This window comes from Schistocerca cancellata, chromosome 1, assembly GCF_023864275.1.
Source record: "Schistocerca cancellata isolate TAMUIC-IGC-003103 chromosome 1, iqSchCanc2.1, whole genome shotgun sequence".
Taxonomy (NCBI): Eukaryota; Metazoa; Arthropoda; class Insecta; order Orthoptera; family Acrididae; genus Schistocerca; species Schistocerca cancellata.
This window is the reverse complement of record NC_064626.1, coordinates 954595913-954619591: the sequence shown is the minus strand read 5'-3', so window position 1 is coordinate 954619591 and position 23679 is coordinate 954595913. Positions and strand designations below refer to the sequence as shown.

At 42.3% G+C, this 23679-nt stretch overlaps 1 protein-coding gene across 4 annotated transcripts in view; it reads right to left on the bottom strand.

Annotated features, from left to right (window-relative positions):
- Window positions 1-369: 369 nt before the first annotated feature.
- LOC126088274 (E3 ubiquitin-protein ligase RNF34) overlaps window positions 370-23679 on the bottom strand; it is an 84365-nt gene continuing 61055 nt past the window's right edge. For all 4 annotated transcript variants that reach the window (XM_049906428.1, XM_049906407.1, XM_049906422.1 and 1 more), the window contains exons 4-6: window positions 21644-22056; window positions 7825-8005; window positions 370-755 (exon numbers count right to left, since the gene is read on the bottom strand). In XM_049906428.1, the coding sequence (XP_049762385.1) occupies window positions 580-755; window positions 7825-8005; window positions 21644-22056 (770 nt within the window). In that variant the 3' untranslated portion in view covers window positions 370-579. The remainder of the gene's footprint in view (window positions 756-7824; window positions 8006-21643; window positions 22057-23679) is intronic.

Genomic DNA, 23679 nt, shown 5'->3' with positions numbered 1-23679 from the left:
AAAACACACTCTTTCATAGCTAAGAGAACAGTGTGTGGCTCTCCACCAATTATATCCTCTTGCATGGAACTGCATCATAAAATTAACACAGGCATCTTGTTCCTTTATCAATAATCTGCTTAAAGAAATTGAGATTTTTTTCCCTTCTAATCATTACTATGTTACAGAAATCTATTCATCCAGTGCTCCTGTAAGAGTCAAAATATAATAATAATAATAATAATAATAATAATAGCTGTATGAACACATGGGCAGGGTAACGTGCTTCACCAAAAAGAGGACGAAAGTAAGGAAATATAGGTCTATTTCAGTTTTGTTCTTATTAAATCTGACATGCACAATGTACACATGCTTATAGTTGATATACAGTTTTAATTCATCCAATCATTTATTGGCAACAAAGTACACGGCCTTCTAAGCTACTGGTAATAGAAATACTAGTTTACAATGTTTTTTTATTGTTTTTAAAAGCACATATCTTTAGTTATCTGATTACACAAAAACTTTTCCTTTTATGTAATACTAAAATTCACACACATAAAAAGTAAATTTTTGTAACAGTAAATATAAAATTACCACTTATGCTCGAAAAGTTCGCACAACTCGCACAACAAATTGCCGGCAAATAGGACACTCGCTTAGTTGCTTTCCACATTTCATACAAGCAGCCATATGTCCACATTCCAAAATAACACATTCAATAGGAGCATCCATACATATTTTGCATAATTCTTGAAGGCTCAAATTGTCCAACTCTGTTAAGACAGAATAAATGTATATTAGAACCAAACTACTTTACATGTAAAAGATTTAAAGTACTGCATTTTACATAAAAGAGCCAATTATAAAACTAAATAAGATATTATTTTCCTTTTAGTTTACTACTTAAAATTAATAAAATACTTTACCAAGTAACCCAACTGAGATTTACTGTGAATTTGTGACCTACCAGGTTAATAGTTGTAGATCAAATGATAAAACCCACCCTCACGAATAAAACGTAAAACTAAAGCTGCTGTTGAGGCATTTCCACCCAACACCGAAGGTAGGATACTGGGAAAGTTAAAAGTCTGCCACACAGCACCTAAAAGTGGGCAGTCCAGCAAGAGGTCAACGACAGTCATTTGTGAGCCACAGACACACCAAGGTGGTACTCCCAACAGAGGAGGTTACCATGCGGCAGAACCAGCAGAGGACAACTGATTCCCTGCGAAAGGAATGCATGGAAGACTTGCGCACATTTGTAGTCTCCTTAATGACATGCAGATTATTGTGCGTACTGTTATGCCATTCTGTCTCCCAAAGCCGAAAAAACCTGCTGCGTAAGACAGAATGCAGGTCAGTTTCAGAGTTGCCTATCTCTAGAAGCAATTTGTGTAGCCTGTTAGGCCAGCATGTCGGCATGTTCGATGCCTGAGATTCCGACATGTCCTAGGGTCCACATAAACACCACTGAACGATGGGACCATTCCAGGGCATAGATGAACGCTACCAAAGGATGGGGAAGGAAGCTCCCGTCGCTAGGCGAACGCCACAGTGGTGCTCTGGATCGAGTAAACACAACGCTGATGGCGCTGCCAAACCGTAAACCAGACTCCCATAGTCAAGGCGGGATTGAACAAGGGCTCAGTAGAGCTGCAGCAGTGTAGAGCTATCTGCACCCCAGTTGGTGTTGCTCAGGCAGCGGATGGCATTGAGGTGCTGCCAGCACTTCCACTTAAGCTGACGAAGGTGAGGTAGCCAAGTCAATCGGTTGTCAAAAACCAGTCCTAAGAATTGATGTGTCTCCACTACAGTGAGTGGATCATCATTAAGGTAAAGTTCTGGTTCTGGATGAATGGTGCGATGCCTACAGAAATGCATGACACACAACTTTGCGGATGAAACCTGGAAGCCGTGGGCTAGAGCCCATGACTGCACCTTGTGAATGGCTCCCTGTAGGAGCAGCTCAGCAACACCAGTACTGGAGGAGCAGTATGAAATGCATAAGTCATCCACATACAGAGAAAGTGAGACCATGGTCCTACAGCTGCTGCTAGACTGTTAATAGCCACTAAAAATAGAAAGAAACTCAATATGGGGCCCTGCAGAATGCTGCTCTCCTGAATATGGGGGGGGGGGGGGGGGGGGGGCCTATGGGAGGCACCGACTAAGACATGGTAAGTACAGAGCGACAGGAAGTTTTGGATAAATATCAGGAGTGGGCCCCAGAGACCCCACTCATACAATGTGGCAAGGATATGATGTCACCAGGTCATGTCATATGCTTTACATAAGTCAAAAAAAGACAGCCACCACCAGATGTTGGTGCCTGGAAAAGGCTGCTCGAATGGCAGGCTCCAAGGACACAAGATTATCAGTGATAGAGCGAACCTGGTGGAAGCCACCTTGACACGGAGCCAGTAGGCCACATGACTCCAGGTCCCGTCCCAACCGCCAACACACCACACTTTTTAGCAGCTTACAAAGAAAGTTGATGAGGCTGATGGGCCAGTAACTATCCACATCAAGTGCGTTTTGACCAGGTTGAGCACCAGAATGATGGTGCTCTCATGCTATTGTGACAGAAAGACGCAATCGCACCAGATCTGGTTGAAGATGACGAGGAAATGTTGCTTGTAGTCAGACGAAAGATGTTTGATCATCTGATTGTGGATCTAATCCAGATCAGGTGCTATGTCGAGGCCATGTGCATAGACGCTGAGGAGCTCCAACTCTGTAAATGGGACGTTATGGGGTTCACTGTGGCATGAAGTGAACGAGAGGACTTTCCTTTCCATCCACCGATTGAGGGTGCAACAGGCTGGGAGGTAGTTCTCCAATGCAGAGGCTCAAGCATGTGCTCAGCAAAGTACTTGGCAATCACGTTTGCATTGGTAGACAACATGCCACTGATGTTAATGCCAGGGACACCTGTTGGGGTCTAGTACCCAAAACGATGACTGATCTTCGTCCAGACTTGGGTAGGTGATGTATGGCACCCAATGATCAACATGTACCTCTCCCAACACTTCTGTTTCCGTCTTTTTATAGGCTGGTGAATGCAGGCATGGAGCCGCTTGAAGACTATTAGGTGCTCTAAGGAAGAGTGCTGCTTATGTTGCTGTAGATTCGCCAATGCTCTTTAATTGCCTCAGCGACTTCCGGCAACCACCAAGGGACTGTCTTTCGCCAGGGGGCACCATGAAGAACAAGGGATCACGTTTTCTGCCGCAGAAACGATCGTTGTAGTGACCTGCTCAACTACAACATCGATGGCACCTTGTGGGGGAGATTTTGCAGTGACAGCAAAGGTGAAGGCTTCCCAGTCAGCCTACCCATCTGGGTAGGCATCCATGGGCAAGACACCGGGGCAGTGACAAGAAGATGGGGAAGTGGTCATTACCACACAGGTAGTCATGTGCCCTCCAGTGGATAGATGAGAGAAGGCCAGGACTGCACGAGTATGTGCCATGTGTGTGGTGGGGGGGGGGGGGGAGGGAGGGGGCGGGGGGAGGCGGCTGTATTTAAGTGGCAGAGGTCGAGTTGTGATAGTAAATTTTCGACCTCCCTACCTCATCCAGTAAGCATGGCTGGAGGAAGATATACATTAAAGGCAGTTATTTTCTGCGTTGTCCTTATCCTGACAGCCACAGCTTCAAGAGGGGTTTGAAGGGGAACAGGTTCACAACATACCAAGTTGAGGACATAGACCCAAACTCCACCTGACACTCTTATTAAAGTCACTACGGTTCCTGTAATATCCCTTATAGCCACAAAGGGCAGTGGTCTGCATTTCTGGGAACCAGGTTTTCTGGGGGGCAATGCAGAAAGGAGGTGTAAAGCTTAACAGTTGCCATAGCTCAGCCAGGTGGTGGAAAAAACCGCCACAATTCCACAGGAGGGTTATGTGATTGTGAGACTGGGGAGGCATGAAACACTCAATGAGGTAGTCTACGCCTCAGGGTCATCTGCTGCCACCAGTTGAGTACCTGTGCGATCGACATCCATTGTGTCTGAGGGCCCAGAGAGGTCTAGGTCCGTAGCAGACACCAGAATCTCCATCTCATCCTCAGACGCAAAGCTTGTAGGTAGTGGTGGTGTGGGTGCCAGTGCAGTGCCTTGGTTCTTGGGGGTCTTATTTTTAGGTTTCTCTCGCCGCTCCTTAGGTTTGTCTGGCTGGGAATGCTTCACTGATTCAATCTCAGTGATTGAGGAGGACCGTGAAGCCCTACAACCAGCTACCTTTGGTTGCTGCAGCAACTGGTGGGTGTCAGCTTTGCCACTGGTAGGAACATGGGAAGGGAGTGACCCACGGGGTCCCTTCCTGGCAAGAGGAGCGAAAGAAGACTTAATCTTCTCTGGCTGAGCAGTGGGGATTGATGTCCCCAATGGTTGGGCGGGGGGAAGGGAGGAGGGTGTTGCTCCTGAAGTAGGTTGTGCAGGTGCAACAGGGAGGGAAGTGCCCCCCACCATCAAGGGGCAAGTGGAGTCTAACAGCTCTGAGAGCCAGCTGTACTCAGTGGAACGGAAGATGGTAGAACTGTTGTCATAGCGGTGGCATAGGTTGATGTCATATACACAGGATGCAGCCTCTCATATTTTCTCTTAGCTTCAGTTAGGTCAGTCAGTCCAGGGTCTTGTATTCCATTATTGTTCTTTCTTTCGTTCTGGAGAATCCTGCAGTCTGGCGAGCTAGGCGAATGGTGTTCTCCACAGTTGACGCATATGGGAGGTGGAGCATAAGCAGTATTGGAATGTGAAGGACATCCACAATCCACACAGGTGACGCTGGAAGCACAGCGGGAAGGATCTCCAGTACTTAAAGCACATCTGGAAAGGTATATATGGCTTTACATCACAGTTGTAGACCATCACCTTGACCTTCTCGGGTAATGTGTCACCCTTGAAGGCCAAAATGAAGACACCAGTGGCAACCTGATTATCCCTTGGATCCCGGTGGACACACTGGACAAAATGGACACCTCACCGCTCTAAATTGGCAGGCAGCTCATTGTCAGACTGCAAAAGAAGGTCCCTGCGAAATATGACACCCGGGACAATATTTAGGCTCTTATGGGGCGTGGTGGTAATGGTAACATCCCCCAACTTGTCACAGGCAAGTAGTGCCCATGACTGGGCAGAGGGTGCTGTTTTGATCAAGACCAACCGACTGCATTTTGGAGAAGCCCTCCACCTCCCCAAATTTGTCCTCTAAATGCTCCACAAAAAACTGAGGTTTCATTGACAAACAAGATTCCCCATCAACTCTCATAAATACGAGGTACTGGGGTGAATAAGCTTTGTTGCCATCCTTAGCCTGGCGTTCCTCCCATGGTGTGGCCAGGGGAATGATTTGGGGTCGTATTTCTTAGCATTGAAGTTAGACCTTGACCACTTAGAGACTGCTGGTGTCAAACACCAGCAAGAGGAGAAATACTACGCTTCATAGCATGTCATCTGCCCTGATGCCACCCACTGCGACCAGGGGCCCTCCCCATAGGTGCCACCCAGCCACAGCAAAGGCCACCTGGCAGGATGGCCATTGCCGGGAGTGCCAACGCCCCAGGGTGGCAGGCATCTACTCCTTGGCATACGTGGGGAGTTAACGGCGCAGGCTCCAGCAGAGCGACCCTTGTGTGGTCAGGGGACTGCAACCAACAGAGTACATGGCAGCTCCACCACGACGGACTGTGCAGAAAGCGCTACTGCACAGAGGATGGAGGAAAACCCAGGAGGGTAACTTCCACCAACAGCTGGAGAATTAGCGGAAGTGCAGATCCACGCTGACGAAGGATGTGAAAAGTCTCAGCGCACGATTGACACTATGCACCATGTAAGGTGCCCTTCCCCAATTGGCTCGCTCTTCAGGAAATTTTGAAAATGGTGGTCAAACCCTACAGGGGACCATCAAATAAAGGCTGGAATGTGTGAGACTCCTTTTTGTCACCTCTTACGACAGGCAGGAATTCCTTGGGCCTATTCTAACCCCCGGACCCGCAGGGGGGAGCAAACTTGATAAAAGCAAATCTGAAAGTTTCACCATATGTTTCTGAAATTTGTCTGCCTCACATTCATACAACAATAGTAAGAACAATAGTGATGCGCAATCTGTATTACTTGAACAATATACGACCACTGTAAATGGTGATATAATTTGCTTAGAGAAGATATACTTTATTTAGGAAACAAGAAGCAAAGGAACATTATGAAAGTAATTTGGATAACCTATCACCTATCCTGTCTTCATAATATGGTGCAATGTTCTAAATACACTATGCGATCAAAAGTATTCGGACTCTAGCTGAAAATGACTTGCAAGTTTGTGGCATCCTCCATCGGCAATACTGGAGTTCAATTTGGTGTTGGGCCACCCTTAGCCTTGATGACAGCTTCCACTTTCACAGGCATACGTTCAAACAGATGCTGGAAGATTCCTTGGGGAATGGCAGCCCATTCTTCAAGGAGTGCTGCACTGAGGAGAGAGATCGATGTCAGTCAGCAGACCTAACACAAAGTATTTGTTCCAAAACATCCCAAAGGTGTTCTACATTATTCAAGTCAGGACTCTGCGCAGGCCAGTCCATCACAGGGATGTTGTTGTCATGTAACTACTCCGCCACAGGATGTGTATTATGAACGGTTGCTCGATCGTGTTGTAAGATGCAATTGCCATCCCCGAATTGCTCTTTAACAGTGGGAAGCAAGGAGGTGCTTAAAACATCAATGTAGACCTGTGCTGTGATGGTGCCACTCAAAACAACAAGGGGGTGCAAATCCCCTCCATGAAAAACACGACCACACCATAACACCACCGCCTCCGAATTTTACTGTCGGCACTACATACTCTGGCAGATGATATTCACCAAGCATTCACCGTACCCACACCCTGCCATTGGATCGCCACATTGTGTACCACGATTCGTTATGCCACGAAATGTTTTTCCATTGTTCAATCGTCCAATGTTTACACTCCTTACGCCAAGCGAGACATTGTTTGGCATTTACCGGCGTGATGTATGGCTTACAAGCAGCCGCTTCACCATGAAATCCAAGTCTGATTGCCTCCTGCCTAACCGTCGTAGTACTTACAGTGGTTCCTGATGGAGATTGCAATTCCTGTGTGATGGTCCAGATAGATGTCTGCCTATTACACATTACAACCCTCTTCAACTGTTGGCAGTCTGTCAGTCAACAGGTGAGGTCGGCCTGTACGCTTTTGTGTTGTACATGTCCCTTCACGTTTCCAGTCCACTATCACATTGGAAACAGTGGACCTAGGGATGTTTAGGAGTGTGGAAACCTTGCATACAGACCTATGACAAAAAAAACACCCAATCACCTGACCACATTTGAAGTCCACGAGTTCCGTGGAGTGCCCCATTCTGCTATCTCATGATGTGTAATGATTACTGAGGTCACTGATATGGAGTACTTGGCAGTAGGTGGCAGCACAATGCACCTAATATGAAAAACATAGTTTTGGGGTGTCCAGATACTTTTGATCACATAGCATATTCCAGACAATGTCCTTATAACTGAAGGACACTGGGAGTAAAAGTCTTCTCAATAATTCACAACAGAAAAATAGGAAAATACAAAAATGATGTCAGCCTTCCATCCCTGGGGTATGACGCTGCTTCAAAGTTAATGGGATGCATAATGCCTAAGTATCTGAACTACAGTCCTAAAACTAACAGCAACATTGACATCATTGTGCAAGAAACTAATTACGTTAATATCTATGACAATGTGAAAATTAGTTTGATTATGCTAAGAAGCTCAAGGTTGAAAGGAAAGAAACATATTTATTTTTTATCACAAAATCAACTTATTATACAGTACCTGTTCTTGATTTGTGATTATCGTGCCAGAGACGAGACAAGCGTTCTATTAATTCTGATTTTTCCACACACCCTCTGAAGTCTACTCTATTCAGTGACAGAATTTCCTTTATTTGCTTCACGGAAAGTTTTTCCATCTCTTCGGCACTTTTTATATCTTCAAGTGATATTCCACTGCAGGCCTAAAAGGAAAAAAAAATGTGAATGTCTTACAAATATGTTTAGATTTAGATAATGAGTAAACACAGGGTGCATCAGTGCTCTGGATGAGATGAGGAGTGCGGATGTGTGTCTGTTGCTCCCGTGTAATGGTTTGTGAAGATGGGGAGGTGGGGGGAAATCGAGATTCGAGTGGCCAAGATGTGCTATCACCCCAGAAATTATTCCAAACGTGTATAAAATTGTCATGGAGGATCACTGACAAAGTTAGAGCAACTGCTGAAGCTTTAGGGATGTGATCTGAACAGGCATATCACATTTTAACAGAGGAATTTTGTACGTGAAAATTATCTGCTACATGGGTGCCGCAATTTAACCAGCAACACATCAGAATGGAAATGTTTTTGCACTGGTTTATGACAACAGATGAAACTTGAGTCCACTACTATACCTCAGTGATGAAACAACAGTCAAAGCAGTGGAAACATTGATTCACCACCACGAAGAAAGTAAATGCTATGCAACTGGCCAGAAAGGTCATGACATCAGTTTTCTGAGATATGTTCTAAATTCTGCTGATGGATTATCTTCTCACTGTTCAAATAATACTACAGCAAAAGATATGTGATACTGGCAAAGCGAGAAAGGAAATAGGGAAGTCACCAGACGGGTATGCTGGGGCTCTGCACGCGTCAGTAAATGTTCCACCTACAGCTGTCCCACCCCTGATCCGTAACAGTCATCAGCACCCACTATTCAACAGACTGCAACACCTACAACAGAAAACTGGGTGCAGCAGAAAGAAGGCAAACTGAATCTGCACTACCAAGGAAAGAGAAATGGGGCAAGGAGGGGGAGGGAGGAAGGGGGAGTCCACCAAGATACGAGCTACCGTCTGGAAGGCTCATTACATACAGTAAAATTAAGGGTTAACCTGATATGACCAATGTGAAGTCGACAAAGGAGTGTGGAGTCCTGCTGGGAGAAGCAGGAGGAAGAACACCACACTCAGTAGTCTCCTCACTTTTGCAGAGTTTGTTAGATGGGACAGTAGTCCACCAGACGTCACTCCATTTCCAAGCAAGCAGAATCTCATGTGCACATGCAAATTAGCACCTGGTATCGGCAAGTAAGTGTTCCTCTAGTCAAATGATTGGCCAGTTCATTTCCTGGGATACCAACAGGACTTAGGACTCTGAGAAAGACAACTGGCCAGACAACACGATGGAGATCAATGAGAAGGTCATAAATAATGGAGACCGAAGGGTGGCAACAATAGCATTGGTCAATAATGCGGGAGACTGCACATTGAGTCAAAACATTAAAAGATGGTAAATTGAGGTCCGTTTAATAAAATGGAGGGCTCTGATAATAGCTCTCAGCTCTGCTGCAAACACACTGTGTGTGTCTGAAAAGTACCCGTGACCAAGATCATCATCCAATGGTGGACTGGATCAAACGGTTTCAAAGTTGAAGGAGACACCAAGCCACAAACCTGGCAATCCTAAACCAGATGGGACGAAACCAGGGCCCAGTAAACGCGGATAATGTTAGCATGATCCACACCCCAAGATGTGTGGGCAAGAAAGCAGAGAGCTTTAAGCTTCTACATGCAGCTATCTTCAGGTGATGAATCTGGGCAACCAATCAACTTTTTATCAAAAAGGAGGCCCAAGATACATGACTGTGCTACAACATCCAGCTGCTGGGTACCCTAGGTAAAGTTCCAGGTCATGATGGACCATGACATGATGGCAGAAGTTATTGACTTAATTTTTGTAGGAGACAACTGGGAAGCATAGGAAAGAGCTTATGCTGAGGCCTACTGGATGGCACCTCGGAGCTAGCATGCAGTAGAGGCTACCAACTGGGAGCTGTACCAAATGCAAAAACCATCAATATACAACACATTGAAGACCAGTGGCCCAACACATGTCACTAGCCCACTGATAGTAAAAGGAAGAATGTGACACTCAACACAGAGCTTTGTGAGATGCCATTATCTTGGACCCGTGAGGAGTTGAGTGAACTGCCAACTCTAACCTGGATCAACCAATGGACAAAAGTTTATGAATAAAAATTGTTAGTTGGCCTCGAAAGCTCCAGTCACGGACAAAAGTTAAATGTGATGATGCCAAGCAGTGTCGTGCAGGTCAAAACAGACATTGATAAGGTATTGGTGTTTAGAAAAATCCTGATAGACTACAGCTCCCAACCTTAGCAGTTTCCTCACAGAAACTCCCACAAAGATAGGGGGACAAAAGGCTCCACATCTCGAGAACTCAGCATAATCTGTGGGCAACCATCCTCTCAAGTAGCTTACAGAGTATGTCAGTCAGTCTAATCAGCCAGTAACCGTCAAGAGGTGCTGTGTTCTTGCCTGGCTTAAGGACTGAGACAACTCTGTCATCTCGTCATCATGAGAGGAAGGCACCTTGAAGCTAAATACAGTTAAACACCATGAGTAGATGTTGCATTTGGGGAACATTCACATGTTGGATAATCTGACTGAATTGAATCAGGGCTAGGTCGCAGGTTCGAATCCTGCCTCGGGCATGGACGTGTGTGATGTCCTTAGGTTAGTTAGGTTTAAGTAGTTCTAAGTTCTAGGGAACTGATGACCACAGATGTTAAGTCCCATAGTGCTCAGAACTATCTGAATCAGGGCTTGGGGCTGTGTCTTGGAACAAGCCAAGAGCATGACGTAGTTCCCAGTTCATTACAGGATTCAGATTGGTGGAGAATGAAACATAATAGGATGTCTTCAACTTGTCACTTCTGCAGTAAGTACCTAGATAGGGAGACAAAGCCAAAGCTACCGCAAAGTAGGTTGCAAGGTGTTCTGCAAGAATGGATGAATCAGTACACAGACCACCCTGTAGGACAAGACCTGGCATAGCTGTTGATCATTGATGGCCCATAAAACCAAGGAGCTGAGGAGTTAGGAGAGGTATTAGCAAGGAGCTAACACCTTAGATAAAGAGGGACATGTTCCCAAGGAGAAGAGAGAGCAGTTTCAGCAATCCTCCTTACTGCATCTGATTAGATAACGAGCCTCAGTATGAAGTAACTTTAAAGTTATAAAGCTGATCTGCAATGGATGTCTTTTCAATCATTGTAGGGCTCAGCGGTGATCCTGAATAGCTACTGCAATGTCTTTGGTCTATCATGGCACCAGCCGATGGATGGGGGTGAGGGGAGGAGGGGGGGGGGGGGCTGGGTTGAGAACTGTAGAAAGGGGAATAGAAAGTCCAGCAGTGTGGATGATCGGAACGGAGATGCTTTGCACAACACAGGCATCGAATGTAATAGCAGAGGCATACGAAGGCCAGATGCCTCTGAAAAGCCGAACATGGCAGTCAGTCAGTCTGGTGATGGCAAGGAAACTACAGTATCACCAAGAAGTGGTCACTGTCACAAATGTCATCATGTAGTGACCAATGTACAGAAGCCGCAAGATTGGGTGAAGAGACCATTAGATAAATAGCTGAAAGGTGCCATGGCTGGCACTGAAATGCATAGGAGAACCACCATTGAGGAGAAACAGACCACAGTCTGAAGTGCTACTCCCCCACAGGGGGTGGTGTGTGCTGAAGACCGTAAGTAGGAGAAAAGGGTGAGCAAGGGGCGGCGGTAATAGTTTGATTAATGTGGTCAGTTCAACATAAGGAACTGGCCTGCCTGGAAGTAGGGAAACACTGGAAATGATAATAGCTGAAGTCGTTTGCACCTGCACTGCTATTGCCTCCAATCAGTTACAAAGGAGAGTCTATTTACTGACATCTGTACAAACTCCAGGTACAGACCTCTTCAGATGCTCTATCAGGACCAACATGGTTCCGACAGAATGTGCAACGACAGAGCATTAGAGAACAGTCATCAATGAAGTGCATTTCTTGGAGAGCAATGCAAAATACAGAAGAAAAGCAAATACGATAATGTAGCTCTGGCAGGTTACAGTAGTATGCATTACAATTCCACTGAATGGTTGTATGAATGGTGGCCAGGTCAGGTGTGAAAGGGACTGGAGGACTGGACATGCTGCAGTTCACTGTGTGTGTTACCAGTGGGGATGCAACCACATCCACAAACATCAGCTCAGATTCCAAATGTGCGGGGCAATCAGCACCTCCAGGGGCACCAAAGGAGCCTTGCCCCAATTCTCCTACTCTTTCTCCTCCGTAACCTTTGGTGAGCAAAGCTTTGTATGTCCATCCTTGTTACTGGAGGCCTGGGGGAGTATGGCCATTTCTTATTTTAAGAAAATGAAACCACCTACAGCCGTCCTTATGATGTCATTTATGGTGTGGCTTGAAGTTTCAGCACTTCAGTGCCCCATCTTCAGGCCTTAGCTGATGCTGAAGGGGTTAACACCATCCATATACACGATGTCTCAGTGGCTAACATAACTGGTTTACACAGACTAACTTGTAACTGTAATGATGTCTCTCCAACCGTCAACTGTCAACTGCAGCTCAGTCATGCGAACTCAGCCACCAACAGTGTGATCTCTGCATGGTCAGGGGACTACCACTGTGCAGGTAATTGGCTGTACAGTTATTCATCAGTTGACACTACTTCGTCAAGACATGAAGTAAGGTTTTTCAAAATTGGTCTATTCTCGACGACAAATTGATCAAAACTGGTTTCAAGATTCTGCAACAACATGGCTTGGCAACACGCACAGTCCCTGACCAGTCTCTGCCATCACACCTAAGCAAACACCATCCCCTCCACAATGCCCTAAATGCCTCCCCGGTCCCCTACCCCCAGGTGTAGAGCCACCTCCTGATGTGATGCACATTATGATCAGTCCAAACTTTGAAGATCAACTGCACACACTTGTACATACGAAGTAATCAAGGGGAGCAATTTACCCTGATATAACAGGCATTTACACTGACATTAAGCTCCTAGGTCTTGGCAAAGCTACTACTATTTTATCCAATAAATCTTATGCATACACCAAGAGAATTACATCAACCAGGGCATGTCAGATTGCAACCCTATACTGACTTCACTCAACAATAACCAAGTGCTTACATATGAGTTCCAAAAGAAAAGCAAATGAAGAACACTTTAAGAGAATTCCTTATCATGGAGCAGCAGTTGGTCTGATTTATTTATTTAGCATCCAACAAATCACACATGTGATAAAGGATTTGTCATTTGATTACAAGTAACACATACACATAATAAATGGACAGCAAAACAAATTACATAGACATAGTACGTAAGTAGTGTACAAGAACTTATTACACAAAAACAAAAGTATGTGCTCATGATAAACAATTATAGATCATGAACACGCCTTATACACAAAATGTATTATGGATATTTAGCAAATTTTTCATAAGTACCATAATTACGAAGTTTAAAACATAATTAAATTAGTTTAAATTAAAAAAAAATAAATAAGTACAGGTTTCAATCCACAGTCTGAGACAGGTATTCATTTACACTGTAGTAACATTTTTCCATCAAGTATTTTTTTACTTCATGCTTGAAATTATTTTTGCCTTTCAATTCTTTAATTTGAGATGGAAGTGCATTGAAAAGCTTTATTCCTAAGTGGCGAACATGTTTCTGACTTCTAGTTTTTGCTACATAGGGAATGTGGAAGTCTTTACAATACCTTGTATTGTGATCATGGTAGCTTGAGTTGGTTTGGAGATTGCAATTATTTTTACTGATCATTTCCAGGTATTTAAAAATATATATCGATGGTACTGTCAGCATCTTTAGTTGTCTGAATAAGGGTCTACAGTGAGTTTGTGGTGGGCTGTGTGTCATGATATGAATATCTCTTTTTTGCATAATAAAAATGTCAGTCTTGACCTGGTTTTACCCCAAAAACTTATGCCATAGCTTGCAACTGATTGGAAATAACTAAAGTACACCACTCTAATACATTCCTTGCTACATACCTTTGATATTATTCTTAAGGCAAAACATGCTGAGCTAAGTTTCTGAGTAAGAGATACACTGTGTTCATTCCAGTTTAAATTTTGTTCAATTCACATTCCCAGAAACTTAGTGGTGCACACTTTTCATATTTGTTTGCTATCCAGCATAACACACATATTTTCCCCTTGACACTTGCTTTCATACTGTATAAAGTTTGTTTTGTTTGTATTGAATGTCAACTTATTTGAATAAAACCATGACTGTATGTATGAGAGCATTTTTTCTGCTGTAGTACACAATGATTCTTTTATATCACTAATTATGATACTCGTGTCATCTGCAAATAGTAGAATTTTGGCTGAGCTGTCTGGAGCCTGTATATCATTGATATAAATTAGAAATAACAATGGGCCCAGAATGCTGACCTGTGGAACACCTATTTTAATTTGTTTTGGTTCAGATATTAGTTTAAATTTGTGAAGATTGTTGGATGACCTCAGCTCAACAACTTGTTACCTGTTTTGCAGATATGATTCAAACCATTTTTTAACAGTACCCCTGATGCCTATTGCTTCAAGTTTCCCTAGTAATATTACATGGTTCACAGTATCTAAGGCTTTGGATAAATCTAGATTAATTCCAACAACCTGTTTATTTGACTCCAAATTTCTTACTATTTCTGTTGTGTAGTCCAAAATGGCTGTTTCTGTACTGTGACCTGCTCTAAAACCACGTTGACTTATTTATTAGTTTATGTTTTTCTAGATATTTTGTAACCCTGATTTTCATTAATTCCTCAAGTATTTTGGAGAAGGCTGGGAGGAGAGATATAGGTTGGTTGTTGTTGTTGTTGTGGTCTTCAGTCCTGAGACTGATTTGATGCAGCTCTCCATGTTACTCTATCCTGTGCAAGCTTCTTCATCTCCCAGTACCTACTGCAACCTACATCCTTCAGAATCTGCTTAGTGTATTCATCTCTTGGTCTCCCCCCTACGGTTTTTACCCTCCACGCTGCCCTGCAATACTAAATTGGTGATCCCTTGATGCCTCAGAACATGTCCTACCAACCGATCCCTTCTTCTGGTCAAGTTGTGCCACAAACTTATCTTCTCCCCAATCCTATTCAATACTTCCTCATTAGTTATGTGATCAACCCATCTAATCTTCAGCATTCTTCTGTAGCAACACGTTTCGAAAGTTTCTATTCTCTTCTTGTCCAAACTATTTACCGTCCATGTTTCACTTCCATACATGGCTACACTCCATACAAATACTTTCAGAAACGACTTCCTGACAAATCTATACTCGATGTTAACAAATTTCTCTTCTTCAGAAACGCTTTCCTTGCCATTGCCAGTCTACATTTTATATCCTCTCTACTTTGACCATCATCAGTTATTTTGCTCCCCAAATACCAAAACTCCTTTACTACTTTAAGTGTCTCATTTCCTAATCTAATTCCCTCAGCATCACCCGACTTAACTCCACTACATTCCATTTATCCTCGTTTTGCTTTTGTTGATGTTCATCTTATATCCTCCCTTCAAGATACCATCCATTCCGTTCAACTGCTCTTCCAAGTCCTTTGCTGTCTCTGAAAGAATTACAATGTCATCGGCAAACCTCAAAGTTTTTATTTCTTCTCCATGGATTTTAATACCTACTCTGAAATTTTCTTTTGTTTCCTTTACTGCTTGCTCAATATATAGATTGAATAACATTGGGGAGAGGCTACAACCCTGTCTTACTCCCTTCCCCACCGCTGCTTCCCTTTCATGTCCCTCGACTCTTATAACTGCCATCTGGTTTCTGTACAAATTGTAAATAGCCTTTCACTCCCTGTATTTTACCCTGCCACCTTTAGAATTTGAAAGAGAGTATTCCAGTCAACATTGTCAAAAGCTTTCTCTAAGTCTACAAATGCTAGAAACGTAGGTTTGCCTTTCCTTAATCTTTCTTCTAAGATAAGTCGTAAGGTCAGTATTGCCTCACGTGTTCCAGTATTTCTACGGAATCCAAACTGATCTTCCCCGAGGTTGGCTTCTACTAGTTTTTCCATTCGTCTGTAAAGAATTCGTGTTAGTATTTTGCAGCTGTGGCTTATTAAACTGATAGTTCGGTAATTTTCACATCTGTCAACACCTGCTTTCTTTGGGATTGGAATTATTATATTCTTCTTTAAGTCTGAGGGTATTTCACCTGTCTCATACATCGTGCTCACCAGATGGTAGAGTTTTGTCATGACTGGCTCTCCCGAGGCCATCAGTAGTTCAAATGGAATGTTGTCTACTCCCGGGGCCTTGTTTCGACTCAGGTCTTTCAGTGCTCTGTCAAACTCTTCACGCAGTATCTTATCTCCCATTTCGTCTTCATCTACATCCTCTTCCATTTCCATAATATTGTCCTCAAGTACATCGCCCTTGTATAGACCCTCTATATACTCCTTCCACCTTTCTGCCTTCCCTTCTTTGCTTAGAACTGGGTTCCCATCTGAGCTCTTGATATTCATGCAGTGGTTCTCTTTTCTCCAAAGGTCTCTTTAATTTTCCTGTAGGCAGTATCTATCTTACCCCTAGTGAGATAAGCCTCTACATCCTTACATTTGTCCTCTAGCCATCCCTGCTTAGCCATTTTGCACTTCCTGTCTATCTCATTTTTGAGACGTTTGTATTCCTTTTTGCCTGCTTCATTTACTGCATTTTTATATTTTCTCCTTTCATCAATTAAATTCAATATTTCTTCTGTTACCCAAGGATTTCTACTAGCCCTCGTCTTTTTACCTACTTGATCCTCTGTTGCCTTCACTACTTCATCCCTCAAAGCTACCCATTCCCCTTCTACTGTATTCCTTTGCCCCATTCCTGTCAATTGTTCCCTTATGCTCTCCCTGAAACTCTGTACAACCTCTGGTTTAGTCAGTTTATCCAGGTCCCATCTCCTTAAATTCCCACCTTTTTGCAGTTTCTTCAGTTTTAATCTACAGGTCATAACCAATAGATTGTGGTCAGAGTCCACATCTGCCCCTGGAAATGTCTTACAATTTAAAACCTGGTTCCTAAATCTCTGTCTTACCATTATATAATCTATCTGATACCTTTTAGTATCTCCAGGGTTCTTCCAGGTATACAACCATCTATCATGATTCTTAAACCAAGTGTTAGCTATGATTAAGTTGTGCTCTGTGCAAAATTCTACCAGGCGGCTTCCTCTTTCATTTCTTAGCCCCAATCCATATTCACCTACTACGTTTCCTTCTCTCCCTTTTCCTACACTCGAATTCCAGTCACCCATGACTATTAAATTTTCGTCTCCCTTCACAATCTGAATAATTTCTTTTATTTCATCATACATTTCTTCAATTTCTTCGTCATCTGCAGAGCTAGTTGGCATATAAACTTGTACTACTGTAGTAGGTGTGGGCTTCGTATCTATCTTGGCCACAATAATGCGTTCACTATGCTGTTTGTAGTAGTTTACCCGCATTCCTATTCATTATTAAACCTACTCCTGCATTACCCCTATTTGACTTTGTGTTTATAACCCTGTAGTCACCTGACCAGAAATCTTGTTCCTCCCGCCACCGAACTTCACTAATTCCCACTATAACTTTAATCTATCCATTTCCCTTTTTAAATTTTCTAACCTACCTGCCCGATTAAGGGATCTGACATTCCACGCTCCGATCCGTAGAACGCCAGTTTTCTTTCTCCTGATAACGACATCCTCTTGAGTAGTCCCCGCCCGGAGATCCGAATGGGGGACTATTTTACCTCCAGGATATTTTACCCAAGAGGACGCCGCCATCATTTAATCATACAGTAAAGCTGCATGCCCTCGGGAAAAATTACGGCCGTAGTTTCCCCTTGCAACTACTGAAAAGGCTGCTGCCCCTGTTCAGGAACCACACGTTTGTCTGGCCTCTCAACAGATAGGTTGGTAATTTTCTATTTTATGTCTGTCACCATTTTCGTATAGAGGTATCACTTTAGAGATTTTAAGTTTATCTGGAAATATTCCTTCACTAAGGGACAAGTTTGCTATGTGCACTATAGGTTTGACAACACATGGAGCAATTTCCTTAATTATTGATACAGGTACATCATCCAACCCAGAGGACATTTTGAATTTCAAGCATTTAATGACTTTTAGAACTTCATGCTCATCTGTTGGGATTGCCATCATGCTGGTATTTACCATTGGAGTCATCGCTGTTGGTTGTTGCTTAAATTTACTACTTAAAGTAAGGGGAATATTTACAAAATAATTGTTTACATAGTTTGCCATTGCATCTTTTTCCATGGGGATATTTTCATTATTTTTAAGGTTGATTTCCTGTTCTTTAGTTTGACCCCCAGTTTCTTTTTTTTACCATTTTCCACATCATTTTGGACTTGGTACTAGCCTGCCGTATCAATCTATCATTACTTAATAATTTTGCTTTTGCTATTACTTTGCGGCGAGTCTTTTTGTATGTCCTCACATACTCAACAAACTGCTGATCATGACATGTTTTTAACTTTAAACTTAGTAATTTCATGGTTTCACTTGACTTTTTAATTCCAGCTGTAATCCAGGTCCCTTTGGATCCAGATGATCTATAACTCAAAAGCTTTTTTGGGAAACACATTTCAAAGTATGTCATAAAAGTGGAAGCAAATGTATTGTAAGCATCATTTGTGTTTGTTTGTGCCAAGACCTCTGACCAAACTGCATTTTTAAAATTATTTTTGAACTGATTACAATTTTCAGTAGAGAAAAATCGTTTGTACTCCTTTTTATTTTCCTCCTCCTTGGGAGTTGCAGTGAGATTAAAGGTTAGTGCATTATGATCTGCTAATCCTATATTCACATTTGTAACTGCAACTTCATGTGTGACCACATTTGAGAAGGTGTTATCTATTAGGCTTTCACTGTAATCTGTTGTTCTAGTGGGAGCTGATATGTGGGTGAACATGTTGAAGCTTTTTAGTATGTCTAAAAACTTGTTTTTACTGAACTCTGGACCAATAGATTAATATTAAAGTCACCACAAAGAATTATGGCAGAGTTCTCATTTGAGAAAATGTTGAGCATTTCTTCCAAATTCTTAAGAAAGACTTCAGTATCTCCAGATGGTGATCTGTAAATTGCTGCAACAATTATTTTCTTCTTTAAACTATATAACTGAATGGCTACTGCTTCAAAATCCTTTTCTATGATTAATGGTTTAGCCAAATTATGAAGCTTTCAAATAGAAAGAGAAGAGAAGAGAAGAGAGGGGAGAGAGAGAGAGAGAGAGAGAGAGAGAGAGAGAGAGAGAGAGAGAGAGAGAGAGAGAGTGTGTGTGTGTGTGTGTGTGTGTGTGTGTGTGTGTGTGTGTGTGTCAAGGACTGCCAGTGTTATTCCAGGCACACATCTAGTGATAAGTGACTGTTTGGCCACCAGACATCAATGGAACGCAGAAGCAACACAGATTTGAGTTTACTGCTTTGGTGACTATTATGTTATTAGAGATGTAGTACTGTCTCAGATAGGCACTTATGAGGGTCATTCCAAAGTATTGCCTCCTATTTTTTTGTGGTGACTTTGGATGTTCATGCCAGATGTCATTGGTGTAGTGACAATGACTGAACTTCCTCTTTCACTTGCAGGTGGTCCCAATATTCTGCACTAGTTGGCACCAGCTGAGGAGTCTCCTAAAATAGAGTCTGATATGGATGCGGGTATACAGCAGCAATGGGTGCTTTAATTCCTTCCTGCTGAAGAAACTGCACCAACTGAAATTCACTGATGCTTGCTGAAGGTGTAGGAAATGAAACAATAGACGTGAGCAATGTGAGGCAATGGGACGGCATTTTCAAAATGGTGAAAACGGTGTGCATAACAAGCCACAGCCTGGTTGACCCTGCACAGCTGTCATCCCTCGCAATTAAGTCCATCTTGACCAACTCATCCATGCTGAACAGCAGATAATGACCAGAGAATTGTGTGCAGATCTGAATGTCAGCTGTGATGCCTTGGAAACAATGTTAGGACATCTTGGTTATCAGATGGATGCTTACAGAAGAAAAAACTCACTAAATGGAAATTTGTCGGGATCTGCTGGACCAATAGGAAGCTAACAATTTTCTGAATAGCATTGTCACTGGAGATAAGATGTGGTGTCACCACTAAGTGACGGAATCCAAAAGACCGTCTAAGGAATGGCGACATGCAAATTCTGTCAAAGAAGGAATTCAAGACACAGCCGTTTGCAGGTAAAGTGAGGTGCACAGTCTTTTCGGATATCCAGTGTGTGGTTTCTTTTGGATGTCCTGGAGCCTGGAAAAACTGTAAATTCAGCACACTACAAGACACCAGTGACCAAACTGAAAGCCCAAATTTCAAGGGCAAGGCCGAAAGAAGAACAACGTTCACCTGCAACATGATAATGACAGGCCCCACACAAGTTTTGTAATCATGTAATTCAGTGTAAAATTTGGCTGGACTGTCTTACCACGTCCACTGTACAGTCTCAATTTAGTGTCTTCAGACTTCCATCTGTCAAAGATGAGCTACAAGATGAACATTTTCAATATGTGGATGCGGTTGTCAAAGCTTTAAAGGAGTGGTTAGTCTCACCCGATTCCAAATTTTTACAAGTGTGTCATGAAAGTCCTTGTTCATTGTTGGCAAAACTGCGTAACAAATGGTGGTAACTATGTGGAAAAATGAGTCTGCAGCTGAAATATTGCTCTATTTAGTTGTGCTGTTGCAATTTATGTACCTCCAGCTGTTACCATGAATAAAAATAGGAGACATTACTTTCAGAAAGACCCTCATACATCTATCATGACTTCGTCCAACAGCAACACACTCTAAATGCTTAAATATAAAAATTTATATGGCAGAAATGAAGACAAAGCCATGAAAATAACAACATTTACTTTACCATTAAAGTTCTGTAATCCTGATTTACTTCCTGGTGAAGTATTTCAAATTAAACCATAGCAGAAAAGTTAATCACTAATTTAAGGTCCCCAGAAGAGATGCACTATTTTCTGTTAGTTGATACTTATTGTCATTATAAAAAAGGCAGTAAATAGTAACACACAGTACAACAACTCTATGGGTGCATGAAAGTTAGCAATACCAGGACTCTTAGATTTTATCTATGTAGTTTGATATACTAGATGCACAGAGAAATCCCCCACTGTATAACATGTTATTAAATGTGACCACCAACAAGTTATGGGGAAATCAGGGGGTTCTCAAGGTGGCAAATCCATTGCCATTACGGAGCAGTTTTGACCTCTTGTGTGTTTTGTTGAAAGGGGGGGTGGGGGGGGGGGGCGAGAGATAGGAGAGGGACGGTAAGACCAGTTAGTAATTGCCCCAGAGCATATGACAAGTGCTTGATACAATCAATAAGGTCTTGTTAGCCATAGAATTAAGCTATTTTGTTCCTTCCAGAACTGGCCAATTACATTCAGCCAGAACAAGTTCTTACAGTGTGTTAATCATTAATAATGATGGTATTTTTACTAGGGTTGTTACAAAGCAATAATAATTATCAAACTCCAAGTACCACCATGTCACTTCAGTAACATCTATTTTATTCTCAACTGGTATACATTTTCAAATGGAAAGCCTCTAATGGGATTTATGCTCACAAAATAAAAATGTGAGAGAACTATTGCCCTTTAAAATAGAAAAGCTGAACCATATTTTTACAGAGATACACACAAACACTTATTTCCCACTACAAAACATACATAACATAAGTGCATATTTACCTTAAACTTGGTATCTTTCTGTTTGGTATCTTCCTGCTGGACCACTCCATCAATGGACCCATGATTAGTATTACTCCACTGATTTTCAGAGTTGATATCTATGCTACTGCTTCTGTGTAAATTGCTATCATTTGAAATTATGCCACTATCACTGCCCAAGTTTGAACAAGAATTTGTAGCTGTACTACTTTGGAATGTGTTCACTGGTTGATCAGCCATAACATTACTGGCAGAAGCAGGAGAATCAGTGTAAGATGCAAAATCTTCTGCAGAATTGCTACGCTGTTGTTGCTCTTGCCTCTCCTCTCTCCAAGATAAATCTGTTTGACTATGAAATCCAGTTGTTGCATACCTTGGCACATTATTAGCACCATTGACATGTTGAAGAAGCAAATTTATCAAGTCATCTTTCTCTGTAAAATTGAAAAAAATCGTAAATGTCACTTAAGGTTACACATAGAGATAAATAAATATGCAGTGTAGTGGAGGAAAAAAAATGTTACAAACTGCATACAAAGTAAATGTAACAAGGATAATATCAAAGTGATATGCACCAATAAAAATGGCTTCACGCCCCATCCCTACAGATGAATGGAAAACTGCTGTGAGAAAATAAGGAAATAGCATGGAAAGAAGGAAGAATTAATGATCCAAGCCCAGCAACAATTATGAATGAAAATAAATGAAAGATAGGGGAAAAATTGTTTCATTCCTTTTGATTCATTCCTCTTCAAGCTGTGCCGCAGGCAAGTACGGTGGGTCCCTTTCTCTTCATGTTTCGTATTAACTCTTTGACTACTGTGGACTCGTTACGCTTTGCTGCTCTCCATGTGCTGAGGACTTGTTTTAAAGAAGGCCCCCTTAGTTTTCCTTAAGCACTATTTGTGTGTTTACATGATCCATTCTGCTGACCTTTCACTACTGTTGATGAGAAATTTCAATATCTTGTATACATTTCATATTTAGCAACGCATGAACCGTAATCAACTGTGTGCAAAGTTTATGCAAATACTTTAAAATTTCGTGAAATGCTTTTTCTCAATCTGAAGCAGCACAGTTAACTATGATGAATAACTAGAATAAAATCAGTCCTTTACTGAGCAAAGATGCCAGACTGCAAGATAAGAAAAAATTCAAATTTTTTCATCTTCTAGTTTTCTTAGAATAAGGTGATAGGTATTTCACAGCAGCCAGAATGCCATCTCTCAGCATGGATAGTAGAATTACGCAAGAAGTATAGCAATGGCAAAGCTGCACTCAGCACACAATGCTGTGAGCACATCTGTAGCAGTCAAATAGTTAACTGTTATCCGACTTTTGCAGATGCAGTTACATGTAATGAAGTAACTTAATATCTGAAGCTATTCTCACATATATTAAATCAAATCTTTACAGGATTTCAAAGTTATGAAAATTTCCAAGCGGTACAAAGATTGCGAACCTACTTTAAAATACAAAAAATGTAGGTCTGTATAGTATGATCAAAAATGTAAAATTAGGCTTGTCACAAAACACAATAATGTAGCAGGATTATCTTACGATTACAATACTGTAGTGTCACTACTTAGTTTAATTACAACTTTGAATAATTTGTATGGAGACACAGTGTAACGTTCTGTCAAGCTACTACTGAGCAGAAAGCGTGTTGTGGCATCATGTGGACTATTACAACATGTACGCAAATGGATTGGGAGACAGGCTAGCCGCACTCAGCAGAGAACTGCACCATGCAGTGGTTTCAACCAGAGCAAGCAGGACAGTGACATCACACTAGGACAAGAGGCTTGTTATGAGCTACGCAACTCTGTGCACGGTTTTAGTGCAAAGTAGCAGATTTTGCAGCAGAGGCATTCGGAGTCCAGGAGCACAACCATGACAGCAGGGCCACATCAGATGACATGATGGCTGGGTATCACCAGCTGCTGCCGTGGGTTTGAGACTGGGTCAAGCCAGCTTTCGCCAGCATTGAGTCTCCTTGTAGGACTTCGTACAACAGTGCTGCTGACCTGCTGCCTGCACCTATCACCGTCTGAGTC